Genomic DNA, 18,135 nt, shown 5'->3' with positions numbered 1-18,135 from the left:
AACTGATCTTGTTTGTACATCTAAATTTTCTTCCTCGTTATCTGGAATGTTGTGTCCAGTTCTGCGCTCCTCAGAAGAAAAAAGACAAACTACTGGAGAGGGTCCAGTGGAGGCCACAAAGATGATGAAGGGTCTGGGGCATCTCCATATGAAGAGAGACTATGGGAGCTGAGCCTGTTTAGTTTGGGGAAGACTGAGGGGAAAATCTCATTAATGCATATATGTAGCTCCAAGGATGCCAAGAGGATGTTGCCAGATTCTTCTCAGTGGTGCCCAGTGACAGGACAAGGAGCAGTAGCCATGAACCAGAACATATTTAATTCCACCTCAACATGAAGAACTTCTTGCCATGGAGGGTGGCAGAGCCCCGGCACAGTTGCCTAGGGAGGGCGTGGAGTCTCCCTGTTTGGAGACATTCCAGTGCCACCTGGATGTGTTTCTGTGTCCCCTGCTCCGGGTGACCCTGCCTGGGCAGGGGGCATTGGTCCGGGTGATCTCCAGAGGTCCCTTCCAACACAAACGATTCTGTGATTCTGTTATTTTAGGTCGTTTATTTCTTACCGGTAGAGAAAAGCCTTTTGACTCCTTCCACGCCGCTTTTATATATTGGCCTGGGGAATTTCAAACTTCGGTATAAAAAAAACTCCCACTCCCTCGGGCACGGCCACCCCCGTCGGCGAGCAGCCCAAGGCTCCAGGACGGCCCGGACACGACCGCCCCCCGGTCGGGACAGCCCCGGCATGGCCGCTCCGCCTCCGCAGCAGCGCCGACCCGGAAAGCGTTTGGAGGTCGCGCCGGCAAGATGGCGGCGCCCGGGCGGTGAGGGGAGAGCGGCGCAGCAGCCGCGGCCATGAGCGCCGCCCGCAGCTGCCGCCCGCCCCGGGCGCTCGCAGGTACCGCGGAGCCGTAGGGCGAGAGGGCCGGTGTGCGGGCAGGGCCGGGACGGCCCGGGGCTGCTCTGTGGAGCGGTGCCCGGAGCCTGCAAGGCTATGCGTGTGCGTGTCCCCGTGTGCGGCGTGTCCCCGTGTGCCACACTGCGCTGTGTGTCCTCCACACGTGTTTGACTTTGGGGCTCTCCTATGACAGCTGATTCCTCGCCAAGATAATCTTGTCGATAGTGTATATAGTAGTGGGACAATACTGTGTTGTATGATGCTCCATCACCAAGGCTGCCTGAGCTCAAGCAGCGTTTAGATAACCCTTTCCAGGTCAGGGTGGGATTGTTGGGGTGTCCTGGGAAGGGCCAGGAATTGAATTCGATGATCCTTGTGAGTCTTTTCCAGCTCAGGATATTCTGTGAAAATACGTCTTACTGATGCTCGGGAATTTGGAAGAAACGCCCAAAATTATTGGGACTTCCCTACAGTGTAGTTTTGGGCCTCTTGGGATAAGAAAGAAAAAGGGGGGTTGGAATGTGTCCAGGGAAGAGAACGGAGCTCAGGAAGGGTCTGGAGCACCAGAAGCAGCTGAGGAGGCTGGGGGGATCCTCAGCTTGAAGAAAAAGAGGCTCAGGGAACTTCCCATTCTCCGCAATTCCCTAACAGGAGGGTGCAGCTAGGTGGAGATTGAGCTCTGCTCCTAGGAAGCAAGGGACAGGATAAGAGGAAGCAGCCACAAGTTGGGCTAGGGCAAGTTTCTGTTGGATATTAGGCAAAATTTCTTCTCTGAATGGGTGGTCAGGCACTGGCTCAAGCTGCCCAGGGCAGTGATAGAGTTACCATCCCTGTAAGGGGTAAAAAGCCATGTGGATGTAATACTTGGGGACATGGTTCAGTAGTGGACCTGGCTGTGCTGGGTTAATACTGAGATTTGATCTTCAAGGTATTTTCCATCTTTAAGGATTCCATGATTCTGCAGTGTCTTGTCTTTCACCTGGAGAAACAAACATTTTCCATTACCTCACCCTGGTTCCCATTTGTGGGGGTGTCCTGTGTCACAGCTGACAGTAGGCACTGTAGTCTCAATTAGAAGCAAACTCAGTGGCAGAGAAGAAACTGGAATCTGCTGTTACTTTTTTTCTTGTTTTCCGTTAAGCAGGATTATTTGTGTGGCATCTGAGGAGCGCTGGTGCACGGCAGATACCGTGCCGGTTTGTGCACCTTTACCATGTGGCCAGCAACAAGTTGATTACGTTTCAGTACTTCAACTTTCTCAAACGAATGGTAAGTCAAGGAGTGTATCTATCCCCTAATTTTCATTCATCCCATGTGATAAGTCAAAATGGAGATTAGTTGATAAGAGTAATTTTCTTATCAGCCAAACTCAGCTAATTTAAGCGTCTCCATTTTTCACTAAATCAGTCAAAGCATTTGGGGTCCTAAAACATCTCAGGCTGGCGGAAACCTTCTGTAGCAAGGACAGTGCCTTGTGTTGCAAAGTCTCCCCTGCTTGACAGGAGGCTTCTGTACCCTTGAAATAGGGCACTCACCTCCTGCTGAGAAACTTGACATAAAATTATTTTTAAATAATTATTTATTAAAAAGTCACTTTTTATAATAAAGTCACATCTTGGCTAGCAGTCATACAAGTAGTAGATGGAACTCACTTGTGGAGGTGGTGTGTTCTCAGTTCATTGGTTTATTTGAGTCAAAATTCCTGAGCTCATTAAATTAATGGGTTACATTTACAGTGTGCTGTTAGTTTTAGGTATTAAATAAGCTGTAATTATCATTAAGCCCCTTGAAATTATGTCATCTTCTTTGACCAGTTGTATCATATGGTGGTGGATGGTAGCAATTTTTTTAAATTGTGCTGCTGGTTTGAAGTGTATTCACATTGCTCATTCAGAGTTGCAGACCACTCTTCCTCATTGTAATTACTACTGTACACTTGAAATCAGGATTGGTTGAAAGTTCTTTATTTCTATGCTTCTGGTGCTTGAAATAGATAGAATATTTGGGGGAAGAAAATATGACAAGAGAATTTAAATGCTCTTTTTCTTATTCTGTGTTTATTCTGTGAGCTCTAAAAGAGAGCAAACAACTCTATTCTGATTTATTGTTCAACATATTTTCCTTTGAAATTTTTTGTCTAATTAATTTAAAAAAGTTGGCATAAATAATAATAGACTAATATGGGAGATGATTTTATATAATAGGTGGTAGATTGTCTTTTTTGGAATATTTTAAATTTTTTCATTATTAAATATGCATAAGTTTAGTGCTTATGTTTGGAAACTGAAGTTGTGTGGGCATTTGTATATTTCCCTGTTTAAAGGTGAATTTTGTTTGGTCAAAGGTTGGGCTCAATGACCTTGGAGGTCATTCCAACCTTTATTATTCTGTGAAATTGATCAGTTGTAAGTTACATTGGATTACGTAGTGGTTTTGAATATGAACAAAGAGTTTGCTGTTGTAGCTGTTGGGGGGGAAGTAAACATTCAGATGCAATTTTCCAAGCTTACGTAAACATTGATTCAGCTGTGAGTTGTAAAGCTGCTTTTGTAATAACTAAGCCAACTTCAGAAGTCTGCGTGTGAAATAAGTGTCTGAAATTTAGATTAACTCAGTTGTGTCATAGAAGTAATTCTTGTAACAAGAATAAAACAGTAGTAATATTCTTGGTGTTAATAAAGTGAAATGGACAAAAATATCTTTTATCTATTTGTTTTAACATTTCTCATTGTATTTAGTATGTAACACAGTGCAACAAAGACCTCAGTCAACGAGCCAAGCCCAAGTACGATTCAATTGTGTCTCCTTTTCATGACCTTCAGCAATTGGATCAGGAAAAAAAGGTTGTACACAAAATTAGCTCAGCTTCACCTGTTCCTCAGTCATGGTCTGAGATGTCAAGCAGAAATGAGTTGAGAGAAGTGAAATCAGCTGCAGAAACTGAAGACTCAGTCGTACCAGGGGGAGCTGAATCCAAGGAAGACAGACAATGGAAAGAAATGAAGCTACGGCTGGATGATTTGCCAGGAATTTTGGCACGCTTGTCCAAAATCAAGCTTACAGGTATTACTGGTAATTTTTTCTCATTTCTCTGCATTCTGCTTGAAGCAGAATTCTTTGGTATGTTACTGGTATGGTTTAGTTTTGCGTGTGATAATTCCCACTTTATTGATGCTAAGTTGGGTCAATTTCAATCAAGTATGTGCTAGGAAAATTGTTTTATGGAAGCATTTAATAGTTGTCCCATTAATTTTGTTTAAAAACTATGAGAATCAGCTAGTTTCTGGGAAATAAGCAAGTGTTAATAGACAGACTACAGTGAAACTGGGTAAGGAAGTGAATTTACAAATAATGTGTTCAATATTTGAGGTTGTCTTGCATAAGTTTTCCAGTGTTTTGTCTTATTTACATACCTTGCACTATAGTACTGCTGGTTATGAAATTAGCACTAGAAGTCCCAAGGTAAGATAATCCAATGGTTTCCTATATTAGAAAGGAAAATGTTTGAATCTGACTGATTGAGTTTTGTAAAAGAAGATCTGATTTACTTTTCAGTCATTGATAGTGTTGTCTTTTCAAACCGGCAATTTGTTAAGCAATTGCCTTGCAGCCTTAACTACATTTTGTCTTGTTCAAGTAATAATACTTAACGACTTTATGTAACTCCTTTGCCAATAGGAACAATTATAAATTACTCCTTTGCCAATAGGTAGTGCTGTGTATACTTTTATTTCTAAGGAGGCTCTAATTATCTGACCAAAGCCTTACATCTTGTCTGTGATATAAAGTCCAAGAACAGAAATGTAATTTCCTAAGTCCTTGCCTGGGCGCTCTCCAGTTGGTCAAGTGAATTCCTCATAACAAGACTGTTCTTTGCTCTAAAAATTTGTTATAATGAATGTCCTGAATTCACTTTACTTTTAAAAACTTTTTTGTCTTGCAATATATGAGTTTTCATTGTTTGTTTTTCTGTGGAAAAATCTTGCTGACCACATAGAGTGTGTAATGGTAATTTACATTTTCATCTGTGTTCCTGATAAATCTTGTGTTTTGGGCTTGGCACAACTGATCTTGTATGCACATCCTAATTTTTTTCCTCATTGTTTTTATAAAGCCTTAGGTCATTTATTTTGTGCTGATTAAGGGAACAGAGAGAAAGAAAATTGACTATTGTTGAAACCACTTGAGGTTTTTTTTATATGTTTGCTGATGGGTAAGGTCAGTGCTTGTACCACATCTCAGTGTTACTGGTGCTTCTTGAAATGGGAGTTTCAACAACTTCAGCAAGATGGGAGAGTGTCATTTTCAAGAGAAAACAATTTCATGAGATACATTTCTGTGTGGCCTCAGAGTTGCTGCAAAACTCTTCAACAGTTCCTGGTAGCCTCTTTTAACTAGGCAAGCACCACTCTAGGTTTAAAATAGGGTATAGAAGGCAAAGGTTAAGGAATTTGATTCCCTTCAGGACTATTGTTTTTTATGACAGTGCCTTTTGAAGTGTAAGCTTGACTGCTAGTTTCTGAACAGCTGTACAATTTTTAATCAAGCTTGCAAGCCTGTTGGGAAAGGGACTGTGATTTTAGTCTATCTCTGTCTTCTCATGTGCTTGGAGGAATTCTTGATCCTAGGTAAATGTAGTAAACTTCATCTATTGAGAAGGTATAGAGAGATACAGGGAAAAACTTACCCTCTTTTCTCGTTGTGATCTTTATGTGTTTGGTGTGCAGATTTTTTGTAAGTGGAAAGTGTAAAAGAGTAAGTTGGATGAAGATGATTTTGTAGAAGGAGAGTTCTATTGTTGTTTATTGGTCATGGGATAGGATAGGACATAAGCAGGAATAAGACTGTGTGTAATATGTAGAGCAAGGAAAATTTTTAACAACTTGTGTAATCATTTAGACAAATTATATATTCTGTAAAGACTGTGGTGTTGTAGTTCTTTGATTTTTTTTTAAAGAAGAATATATTCTCTGAGGTCAGTTTTTAAGTTGCAAATGTCATTCAACTCAGTTCCTTTCACCCGTGAAGTTGTGATAGATCTCATATCCTGTGTGGTTTTTTTGGCAGACACTTTATTTATACTTTTTAGAGTATAAAATAACAAAAAAACAAACTCTGCATGATGCCAAAATGGGACTTCCTTATGCTCTGTTCTTTTCCTGTTGCTGCTGGAAAGAGATTTTTTTGTTTGTAGTATGAACTGTACTTCACCTTGGAAAGGAAATGAGTTTTGCTATTTCCATGCTTCATGTAAACTGCAGCTTTTGTGACTCTGCCGTTAGAAACTCTGCCTTAAAAACAGGAATAGATTTTTGTTTATATTCTTTTGCCATAGAAAACAATTAGGGAACTTTTCATTAAATGTCACGTAATCTACCTTTTTGGGTTCAATTTTCATCCATTCCCATCTCTGTGGTGTTTTATGTTGGCTGCTCTCTGAACAGCTGTATCCTACCACCCAGGCACTTGGAAAGCTAATGCATCTGTCTGATAGATTTTCAGAATTATAAATGCATTGTTTTCAACTTGATCCTAAAGCTGCTGTGTAACTGAAAATAGCAGAGAGACAAGGGAAGGGATGGGAATAAGGAAATTCCAGCAATTTGTAATGCATGCACACACTAGGAATTTCAGGTTGTCTCGTCTTCGTAAATTTAACTTCAAGTCTAGATTTAAGTAATGTTTCCTCCAAGGATTACAAATGAAAACTCAGATGAACTATATGTAAAACCACAGGAAAATCAAAGTTCAGTTTTTAGTTTGGGCAAATTGATGAAAGCATGATATGAAAAATGATGAGTATTCCCTTAGATAACGCTTTAGGGTTTGTGGACATTTCCTTGTTGTTGCTCCTGTAGCATGTTGGTCTTTCTGTGAGGACAAGCAGCTAAATTGGAACAGGCTGTTCCATCCCTGGAAGTGTTCAAGGCCAGGTTTGATGGGGCTTGGAGCAACCTGGGATAGATTCCACCCCCCTCCACCCCATAGGGGGTTGGAAATAGATGATGTTCAAGGTCCCTTGCAACCCAAACCATTCAGTGATTCCATGATTCTGTGATGTACAGCGCCTTGTGTCTTTGAGAAAAGACTGATGATGGTGCTCAGTGCTTTAGTGCAATTGGCAGGGTGGTGATCAGTCACAGCCTGGACTTGTTGATCTTGGAGGTCTTTTCCAACCTACTTGAATCTGATTACATAGCACCTGTCTAAGATGTGGGTCAACGTGTGCAGACAAATATGCTGATTTCTGAGCATTTTCAGTTTTGAAGACTAAACTAGAAATTTTTTTCATACATCTTGTTATAAGAAAATAATTCTGTTGTGAATACTAGCAAACAGTATTGGATGTATTGCTTCTGTATGGATTTCTGTCTGTGGAATAGTGATCCTCTAGCACAAATGTGCTGAACCTGAAACCAGAAGCCTGAGATATTTGGTACTGATTAAAGGTGTGATTGTGAACATCCTACTTCATCTCTTGTCTGTTGTGTATTGGTGACACGATGATGAAGATCTGGTTTTGCAGACTGACTCTTGATGCTTACCAAACTGCAACAATGACTACATAAGGGGTCTGTGTTGTGTTTGTAGGCTGAAGGTGTGGTAATAGCTGCTATAGTAAAAAAATGCATTTACTTTAGTGGAGGTCTTCTATGTTCCCAGTTAATTCCGGAATAATAGCATTTATTCTTTAAATGAAAACTTCAGTATGGCCGGAAACTTTGAAAAATATTTATTAGTTGTTACTGTTCTGATTATTGCCAGTTTACCTTTATTAACAGTTCTAAATATATTTAATATACTTGCCAAAGTAGTTCTTTTGTGATTATTAAACCAGTAACTATTATCCCATCAAAGAAACTAAAGCATTCTGGCAATTAGTTTTCCATGCTACAAGAAAAGCAAATGAAATAAAAAGAAACCATTACTGTAGTTCATTTTTAGCAAAGTATTTTAAAATTGTTTGATGGCAAGAGGTTATCTGTTCTGTTTGTAATATTGCACTTGAATTTTGCATGATTTGGTGCAGATTTGTTTCAAATGATTTCCCCAAGTTTAAGTTTGCTTCAGGAGTGTGGCCTTTATTAATGTGCAGGTTATAATCTGTATCAACACTTTGATGTTCCCAAACAAACCTGGGTTTACAAAGGACTTGTTGGTTAGATGAGGATTTCTAAATACTGCTGCTACAGTTGGCTTTCTAGAAACTGAAGTATGAAAACTCAGGAAGGAGTATTTCTTCAGCTTTTGGGAAGCAACTTTCTTTTAAGGGCTATAGAAACTTTTGCAGTAAAGCAGTGAAATTGTTGAAAAAAAAGTAAAAATGCATTTGCTTTTCTCCTTCTTTATGTACTGATATATCACCAGTACAGGAGTAGAAGGGAATTCCAGAGCAAGATTGATTTGCTTTGGCTTTCTGTGCTTTTATTTTGGCTTGGCTACTTTTTAATAGTAGGTAAACAAAATATGGCATAATGATTCACATGCTATAAATACGAAAGATTTATATAGGCAGAGCACATTGTGATGAAGTGGAAAAGGAATGTAAAGAACACACTAAACTTTTGGACTGTGTTTTTTATGCCAGAAACATTATAATTCACTCTTTGTCACCAATCCATTAGCATTTTCTTTTTCATCTACACTGACGTGGGAGACAAATGTCCTCTGTTAATTTTTGTTAAAGCAAAAAATGTTTAAAAGACTGAAAATAGGGCTTAGGCTGAGATCATAAGTTTAAATCTTGGCTTCTTTTTGAAGAGCGTGTATAATGCCAGCTCCCATCAACAAGTCTTGAAAGGATCGATTCCATCTATTATGCAATAAGGTGAAGTTAATTTGGCCCCTAATGCACTAAACTAACAGGGATTAAAAAACAAACAGAGTCAGTGACCTCATTCCCTTGATGTGATCTCAGTTAAATACACTTTTCCTCCATGAGGGAAGTTGAAGAGTAAATTATTGCTTCCACAGTTAAAGAAAATAAACTTTCCAATCCAAAGGGAGCATTTTCCTATTTACTGCTAATATGCTGTATTGGAATATTTGGGCGATGAGGAAAGCAGGGGATGCCTGGTGTGCAAACCCTGCCCAAACAAGAAGTAGTACCTGCTTTACTGAGATATGGGAGAGGATGTACTGCAGCCTTTTTAAATGAGATCCTGATAAGTCATGCTCAAATCACTGGCTAAAATTAATCTAGAGAAATCAATGGGGACTTTAATTAGTGTTGTAACTGTACAGTGTTAGAATTTCTTTGGGGTCAGGATAGTAGTAATGTTACACTGACTGGTTGCCAATCCATTCCACCTTTCTTCTCCAGTAAATGAGCTGGTGTTTTCCCCTAATAAATTGGTGTAAAGTGCTCTCTAAGATAAGTTTTAATTAAATTCTTGTCTAGAAGTGAGCATGTGATTTATTATGCAAAAAAAAATGAATGTAATCACTCTTGGAAATGCAAATGCCACTGTTCACTGTCATTTTCAGTGCATTTTTTGAACTTTCTCAGTTGTACCAATGCATTTCATGTTTTTTTTGTGCATTCCTAAGGAGGATTCAAGAGTTTGGAAACTAACATAGTGTTGTAATTATATAATAAATAGGATCTAGTCTTTCAGAATGATCAGTACCTTCATGTTCATTTGTCTGGTGAGGTAGCAGAATCTGTGATTCTTTCAGAGCTGCTCAGAAGGGTGAAGTTTTGTCATAGATCCACTGTATTGTAGAAGTAGCCTGTGAATCCGTAACAAGGCTATATAATTAATACTTATTATATTATGCATATTATTATTATAATATTCAGCCATCTGTGGACTTTAATACTTAGAGAAAATTTTTGATGAGCAGCAAGTTTTGTCCATTGTGTTTTCAGGATTAAATCCTAAGGTTCTTAGGCAGGCTCAGTTCTTGAAAAGAGCACTTTTCATGTGCATCCTTACTGGCAGGTCTCTGCCATGACATTTAGTATTTCATCCCAAGTAGTGCTGCTTAATAGATAATCCGGGTATTTTCAGTCAGCAAGATTATTTATTTGTCATTTAACTTCAGACAAAAAGGAGACTTCATAGAAATCGGGAACATAAGAAAATTTTGATACTTTGATTTAAAGTAGCTGAGATCTGAAGCATGCAACTACATCAGAACATACTTTAAATACCTTCTGTTTAATAATTAATAATTTCAGATTGTAAGGTTCAAGGTTATGAGCAAGATGTTCCATAAGCGTGCTGACTTTCATAGTATTTGTCATATCATACTATTTCTTGCCAAAAGTTAGTTTTTTGAGACCTATTATTTGGCTAATTATAATACTGGGATTAAAACTTGGGTAATTTTTATTTTAAGGATGTGGTTTGCAGTACTGTACTAAAGTTACAATTTTGCATGACAAAACTGAAATTGATTTTTTATGAACCCACTGAAATTTTGAGGCCATTAAGTGTGGTTGCGTCTCTGTGATGATATAATTGTTCTTTCAGCCCAAAATGGGCGTGTCAAATAGAAGCAGTGGAAACAGAGATTGTGCAGTGAAATTTCTGCAGCTACATGCCCCAAATATCTTTTTGACTCTGCACTGCTTAAATTCCTGCTATAATTTGATATAAAGCATGTATCTCAGTGTGGGATTTTTTTTTACTCTTTTTTCTTCTGCATTAGACTTTGCAGCAATGTGTGAGTTACTGGAACAAATATCTGTCCTATGCATGTTGTGTAGGGCAATTTGGTCCTGTAGGAAATCCATAAAATAGGGAATACAGAGACACAAGTTGTATCCTTACATCTTCTGCTAATGTGCTGCTGCTTTTGGGTTTCTTATTTCATTTCTGGCAGTTCTCCATCTCATTTTTTATTTCTTTATGTATAGTGTTTGTATTAATTGTATCCAGTTCCTGGAGCTAGTGTGAACCATAAAGATAGCAAAAAGTTAATCTGCACAAGAGTTTTTTCAGGGTTTGAAAGCCATAACTCTAGTGTTATGTACAAAGATGGTTTCTTGTTGATGCTTTGAACTGTGCTCTCACTTGCGTTGCAGCTCTGGTTGTCAGCACCGCGTCCGCTGGCTTTGCCATGGCCCCAGTCCCTTTTGAGCTCACCTGTTTCCTGCTCGCCTCCCTTGGAACTGGCCTGGCATCCTGTGCTGCCAACTCCATCAATCAGGTCAGTCCATCTCTTCATCTGTACAGCAAACCGGTGTCATCCTGGCTTCTGAAACGCTGCCAGGAGTGTGACTGGATGGCCGGGAGTGCTGTGCCTTCAGCTGCTGCCTGAGCTCTGAGCTGCTAAAACTGACACCACAGAAGTAATATATGCCTGAGAATTCAAGTGGGGTTGCTAGGCCCAGTTTGTTAATACAGAATGGAGTTGATGAGGTTTTAAGCCTCCCAATAATAATGTTTATCTTGGTAATACCCAAGCCTGGGTCCCTGGAAATGACAGGAAGAACTGGGTAATTGGAGTGTAAGAATAGCCAGTGGGGATCCAACCTTATGGGCTAGATTCTTCAGTTGTGTTACTGTATGACCTTATTGGGTCTGTCTTAAGAGTGGCTCAGATCCACTTAAAACATCTATAGTGGGACTTCAGTGGGATTTTGTCCAGGCTGGGATCATGGTATGTCCGGCACATCTGCAGAATGAACCGAGAACCTCCATTTTGTGGAAGTTGTCCCATGCCAGAGATGTTCCAAGTGCCTGAACTTGAGCTTCCCTGTGTGTGTCAACAGGCCTGTGGAGCTTGATGCTGATCTTGGCTCTCCTGCGCTCAGTTGTGAAGCACAGTGGCTCTTGGGCTCTCCCAAAGGAAAGCCTAGCTAATGAACAGGTTGTAAAACTTGTGGTGCTGAATGGTGTTTCAAAGTGTAGTAGCTATGGTTGCTTTCAGTTGTAAATGTGGCCTGGAAAAAGAAGGAGCAGCCCAGTGCCACTATTGACAGCACTTCATGGTTTCAGCAACCACTTGTGACTCCTGGAACTCCAGTAAAGGAGGTTTCCTGGGATCCACACTCTGGAGTCAACTTGGTTGAGTTGGGCTCTTTGATGTTTACACCTTGTAACACCTCAGTTGTAGGCATGTGGTGTGTTTTTCAGGATTGCACCCATCAGCACACATTTTGCTCAGCCTGGAGTAAGTCCTATTTACTGTTTTTACAGGTTTTAGTGTTTCTTTCACTGAGCTTAAAACTGGGGCAGGCAGCTAACTCTGTTTTCTCTGCAAAATGGGAAGGACAATGCATGATGTTTAATTGCTTGGAAATGTTTATGTAGCTTGCCTAACTTGGAAACGCATAAATATCCTTGAAAAATAATTTTAAATAAGTCACGCTATTTTCTGAACAATGCATTTAGTTATCATCTACATATTTTTCACACAAAGACTGGGAAGAAAGGCTATCATAACTAAGGTGAGGTTTTGCTGGGTTTTGGTACAATTTTGGGTGTACCCCTTTTTCTTCCCTTTTTTCCTTTACTACCTTTTTAATAAGAAAAAATAAATTTGTGGGTTATCCTTTGAAATATTTACTGTCATATGTGCCTTCACTTTTGATGTGGATACTACTGGATGAAGAGAGTTAATGATGGCTTATCTAGAGACTCCTGTGCAACTTGTCTTGAGGTTTTGCTAGATCTTCTGAGAGGTGACATTCCCACACAAGTAACTGATTTTCTTTGTCTTCAGCTTCCATGTATTGCTCATTGTATTTTGTCCCAAAAGCAGGCACTTTTTAAACTCTTGGAAGCCATTTCTTAAACTCTTGAAGTACTCAGAAGTACAGGAATTCTGTGCTGTAATTTGGAATTGGACACTTGGGATAGTAAAGGGAAGTTAAGAGGATGTTAAGAGGAGTTGAGAGGAGTGCAATAACTTTGTACTGGGTCTTGTAATTCACTCTTTACTCACTGCAAGTTACTCCAGCCTCACGGTGTGTCAAACTGCCTTTCACAATTTCAGCTGAACATTTTAAATTTTCACACTCACTCATATTGACCCACTTTCCTGTGTAGAGAGACCTTGAAGGCAGATTACTCCTACTACAAAAAAAAAGGAGCAGAGTTGGTAATGAAGCAAAAGGAAAGAGCTGTGCTTGGTGATCTGTTGTTTATCAATGGATCCTTTCAGTTGTTGAGTGTCTTTTTCCCGGTGTTGCTGTGTCTGAGCTGGCTGGGAATTTAATTTTCTGTTAATGCTTAAAGCTTGGGTAATCCATCTTGACCGTTGGGAAGGAGCACATTTGACTTGGAACTTCCTTTATTGTTACTTTGCTCTGTCCATTGCTCCCCATACGCATCTACTTCTCTGGCAGCTCATGACTCATGTTTCCCCTGTTGCTCCTCTCTGTCCCTTAGGGACCTTTTTATATGATAACCGTCTTTCCACTTCCCAAATTGCTATAAATCCGTACATCTTTAAGGGCAACTCATCTTTCCCACTCCTCATTTCTCTGATAAATCTATGTGCACAATTTACAGTCCCCTCCTATGTCGTGGGAAGGTGAAGTGTGAATTGTGTAAAATTCTTCCCTGTGATTTAGGACAGGATATAAGGGGCCTTGTCCCGTGACAATGTACTGAAGATTCTGTAAAATTCATAGAAGTATTGATAGAAACTTGTAAGTGGTCAGGTTCTGAAGTTTGAGGAGTTTGAGGGAGTTTTCCTTTTTTTTTTTTTTTCCCCTCAACTACTTGATTTTAACAATCTCGTAGGAGCTGAGACAGTTTTACCCCCAGTGAATTAAGCTGAATTACCTAAGTTGACTTAAGTCCTAGGGTTGGAGCCAGGCCTGTGCTAAGTCATACACAGACACCAAAACATTGTGTTTTATTTCTTTACAAAGTTGGTCTGAAACAATCTTCTAATTATCACTTCCTCCTTGTTTTCAGATGGTTGAATGCCGTACTTTAAAATTATTTTTTCCTGCCTGCAAGAGCCAGAAACTTACAAAACTGTGCTTATGTGGGGATCCTTGCCCCACTTCCACTTTTTTTAACAAGAAAAAACAGATCGACGGTGCAGATCAAAAACTTCATAGTTTTTCATTGTTTATAGAAAGACAGTCTGAATATTTATCCAGCTATGTGTTTAGAAAAAAGTTTCACAATTCACAAATTCTAAATTGTGGCATTGCTTTCCAAGAAAAATAGAAAGAATGCATTTTGATGGTGATTCTGTGAAATTGGGCAATGATTTTTAAGGAGCTTGTGATTTATTGTTTTGTGACTTGAGAGTGAAAAAGTTGTATTGGAAAATACAGACAAAAAATAAAAAAGGGAGATGTGGTGCGTGCAGTACAGCGAGGTCATTCTAGAGACATTTGTTTAGAAAATGTCAAGAAAAGTATCTTGGTATAATTTATGACAGACAAGAGAAAGAGAGAAACAGTAGAGAAACAGACTCAGGCTGGTGGAAAATGCTATGAATTCTGTGGATCTGGATAAATATCAGAGGGTCCTTGGGTTTTCCCTTGGAGTGTGTTGGGTCTGTGGGTTGTGAGGGAGGAATCTCTTATGGGAAGGTGCCAGAGAACAGATTGTGCTTTATTTCTCTTGTCCTCCACCGGTGTCTCTGCCTCTGCCTCACTCCTTCCTATCACAATACTTCAGGGTCGTACCTCACACCTAATCCAGCATTGCAGTGGCTCCCAGCGCCGGTGCTCCCTGCTTCTCCTCCACATCATCCAACACCACGTTATGTCCTCCGGCCCTTCGGAACTGTACTACAACATGTCACCACTTCTCAGTCCCACCTGCTAAAACAGCTTTCGTCTTTTTTTCCCTCTCTTTCTAACAGCATTCTTTGTTTTTTCCATCATGGAAGTAACTTAAAATTATTTCAGACAGGGGTTCTTTATTGGTCATCTGTCTTTTTAAAATAACCGTTATTTTACAGTAGGTTTTGATTTTTAAAAAATCACTTAAGGTATTTACCGAGGAGTGGATTGAGATTCATTATGTCTGTAACATTAGCAAGCTAGCTAAAATCTCCAGAAAATCTCATAAGGAATCAGTCTTATTAGTTGCAGTTATGGTAAGAAAATGGAAATATATTCTGGGGTTTCATCTTGTAAACACTGCATATTAATCTTGAATCAAACAAATGCTTTAGTGTTGTTGCTTATAAGTTACAAATAAATTAAGTAAACCCTTGGCTTTCTGAGTAGTGAAGACTAATTTTTTATCTTCTTTTTTTGCCATACTCCAGGCTGTCATAGAAATGGTGTGGGAGAAATTTATATTAAGTTAGTTAATAATATTTTGCTTTTTCATAGCTCTCTTTTTTGATGATTTTTGAAAGCTCACTCAAGATTCAAGGAGTAGGGGCTTACATTTATATTAGAGAGAAAACATGTCATTTTTGAGACTTCTAAGATAGTCACCTCTGATTTATGGAGAAGGAGATAAAACATGAAGAGATGTTTACAACGCAATACACGGCACTAAAATGTTAAAGAAATGTCGTGCACGTTTTATATGTCAAGTACATTCTTCTGTAACTGCAGCACGGTTAAAAAGTGGGAGAGAACTATAAAGATGAAAGCAGGATGTTTAAAGTGGCTTGAATTTAGTAACCAAGAGATAAAATTATGTGCTTGGGTTTGACTGATGGTGCCTTGACAAGGAAGTACACTGGGCTGAATATCTTAGCTGAAGTTAAAGAGCTGAAAATGAGGAATACTGTAAATATGTTATCCAGCATGACAGAACAAATGTAAGTTAACATCCCTTCAGGATCTGATCTGATGGCTGTGTTTTGCTCCTAAAGTCTCATCTTCTCCTGACAGTGGTGATTCCTTAGAAGCGTAGCTGTAAGGAGTGAGAAGGATGGGTTATTGTTAGATTAGTGGAGTGAAATTTGGGGTTTAAGTTCAGTTACCAGCCCAGGGAACCTGTATGTGATCTTTGGTGTAAGACAAACTAAGAAGGTCATTTGGATGTTGCACAAGGCTGAATAAAGTAAAAATAGAGCAGCCTTTCCTCCAGCTGTCAATCCACTCGGTGGATTATCCTCATTGGAAAAAAAAAAAAGGTCAGGTCTTCTTTTATCTAGTCTAAATCTATTGTCTTTTGAGTTTAGAAACCATCACCTCTTGTCCTGTCAGAACAGGCCTTGCTAAAAATGTCTGTCCTCATCTTACCCATGTTCTTTAAGTATTGAAAGGCTGCAATGAGGATAGAAACTTGTAAGTGGTCAGGTGAACACTTCTCCAAGTGAACACTCTCACCTTTCCTAGCAGGTCTCCAGAGCAGAGGTGCTCCAGCCCTTGGAGCATCTCCATGGCCTCCTCTGAACTCGCTCCAGCAGCAGCTCCACATCCTTCCTGTGCTGGGACCCCAGAGCTGGAGACAGCTTGCCAGGTGGTGTCTCACCTGAGTAGAGCAGAAGGGCAGAATACCTCCCTTGACCTGCTGCCCAATTTAAAAAAAAAAAAAAAAAAAAAAAAAAAAAAAAAAAAAGTTCTAAGAACTCCTTTACAAGAAAAAAACCCACCACCCCAAGGGTCACAGTAATACATAGAAAGTGGTGGCTAGTGATAGATGCCTGGATTATTGATGAAGTGGAAAATAAAAAATAGCATGATTCTGGTCCCTCTGTTTCCTTTCTTTTTAATCCCAGTAAAGAAATTCAACACGAAAGAGAACAGCAATAGTTTTGTTCCCCAAAACTAGCTGTGTTTTTGGCATTATCTCTGTACCAGACTTCTCTTACCAAATAAGTATTTTATTGAATATCCATGGAGTGGGAACTTTTTATTCTGATGCTAATGCTATTAATACGCTCTGCTCCAAGTTGGAGGAGCTGACCTCTGTCAGATCATGCAACCCACGTCCACTCAGTGCAGGAGGTTTTTGCTAAGTTAACTCCTCAAAGTTCTTTCTTGCCCAATTTTGAAATCTCTGAAAATTTGTTTTTTTGCTCCTTCCCCTCACAGATAACTGCATTGTCATGTTGGAATGAGAGAACTCATTTTAAATGCGAAGGAGATTTTCTCCATACAGTATGTAAAAATGATATAGTTGAATGATAGAAGTGATTTAGAAATAGTCCAAAATTGTTTTCCAAGGTTTTTGCTTTAGCACATTTCCCCTCCTGCCTCTGGAATGATCCCACTGGCAGGCACTTACTCTTTTCCTGGGAATGACACTTGCAGTGTCAATCGGCTCAGTCAGGCCACACTCCCACCCTCCCAGTTGCTCATTTGGGATTCACACCTGATGGATCTCTGTCTCTCTCTGAAGTCCCTTTGTTTTGACTGAACTGATAGCCTGCAGGAGCCGCCTGGCCTTTCATCTGCCCCCCTCCCCATTCCCACCAGTGATCAAACAACTGGCAGGAGGAGTTATTAAAACCTGGTGCTGAACTCCACACTTCAGGACTGTCAGTGGCAGAGGTAGCCTGGGATGTAATTTGCAGTGGATAATAAATATAAGAAAAGTCCAGCACTGAAAGTCTATCTCATGACTAAAGTGTGTTGATACATGCTGCTTTGATATTCTAACTGCTAGGCAGTCTTCATTAGTGGTCATTGAAGATCATAACTTGGAGCTCCAACAGATGATATGTAATTGCAACAGTTGGATCAAGTTAGTATGGCGGAATCATTGATTTGGAGTAGGACTAACTCAGCTTGTGAGGATGTATTTCATGAGCAGTGAGAACGATGAGCACTAATGGGAACCAACCTCTGAAGGACTGATAAATTTTAAACGCAAAGATTATCTTTGCAAAGCATGAATCATTTGACCCATAACTGAAGCATGATAGAAGGTCTTAAAAATACTATAAATTGATGCATATCATTGTTGAAAGCAATTCTCTTTGCTCATGTGCATATTGTGTGAGTATGGTAGCCAAAGACTCTTGAAGTGGATGGATTCACATAATCCTTAAGGACTTAGACCCCAGTCACTTCTGCGATGTCCAGCAAAGACAATGAAAATTAGTAGAATGACACCTTTGTTACTACTTTCCTGCCCTCTGTGGCTCTCACTATTAGCATAAAGCTTCATATTTTAGTAGACTTTGATTCTTACTCTACTAAGTAGAGTTAGTACTATATGAGATGCAACTAAGTGTTGCATCTCATATATATTAAAATCCAACAATGACATAAACAGTGGATAAAAAAATGAATTTAGTGTTGTGCCCCCTCTTTTATGGATTGTCCTGCTCCTGATTTGATAAAGACAGTTTTCGGTGGATGCACGAAGTATGTGCCATTGTGAACAGGGCGACTCGCTTTCTCTCC

The 18,135-nt window shown here is 39.6% G+C and overlaps 1 protein-coding gene across 3 annotated transcripts in view; it reads left to right on the top strand.

Annotated features, from left to right (window-relative positions):
* The first annotated feature begins 805 nt into the window (after positions 1–805).
* The window catches only part of LOC131092141 (protoheme IX farnesyltransferase, mitochondrial), a 95,849-nt gene continuing 78,519 nt past the window's right edge, over positions 806–18,135 (top strand). For 2 of the 3 annotated variants that reach the window (XM_058038682.1, XM_058038681.1), the window contains exons 1-4: positions 806–893; positions 2,038–2,162; positions 3,632–3,956; positions 10,927–11,051. In XM_058038682.1, coding sequence (XP_057894665.1) covers positions 851–893; positions 2,038–2,162; positions 3,632–3,956; positions 10,927–11,051 — 618 coding nt within the window. In that variant the 5' untranslated portion in view covers positions 806–850. The remainder of the gene's footprint in view (positions 894–2,037; positions 2,163–3,631; positions 3,957–10,926; positions 11,052–18,135) is intronic. The other variant, XM_058038683.1, reaches the window with a different exon arrangement.

The sequence above is a fragment of the Melospiza georgiana genome, chromosome 21 (genome assembly GCF_028018845.1).
Source record: "Melospiza georgiana isolate bMelGeo1 chromosome 21, bMelGeo1.pri, whole genome shotgun sequence".
Taxonomy (NCBI): domain Eukaryota; kingdom Metazoa; phylum Chordata; class Aves; order Passeriformes; family Passerellidae; genus Melospiza; species Melospiza georgiana.
This window is presented reverse-complemented; position numbering and strand designations above follow the sequence as displayed.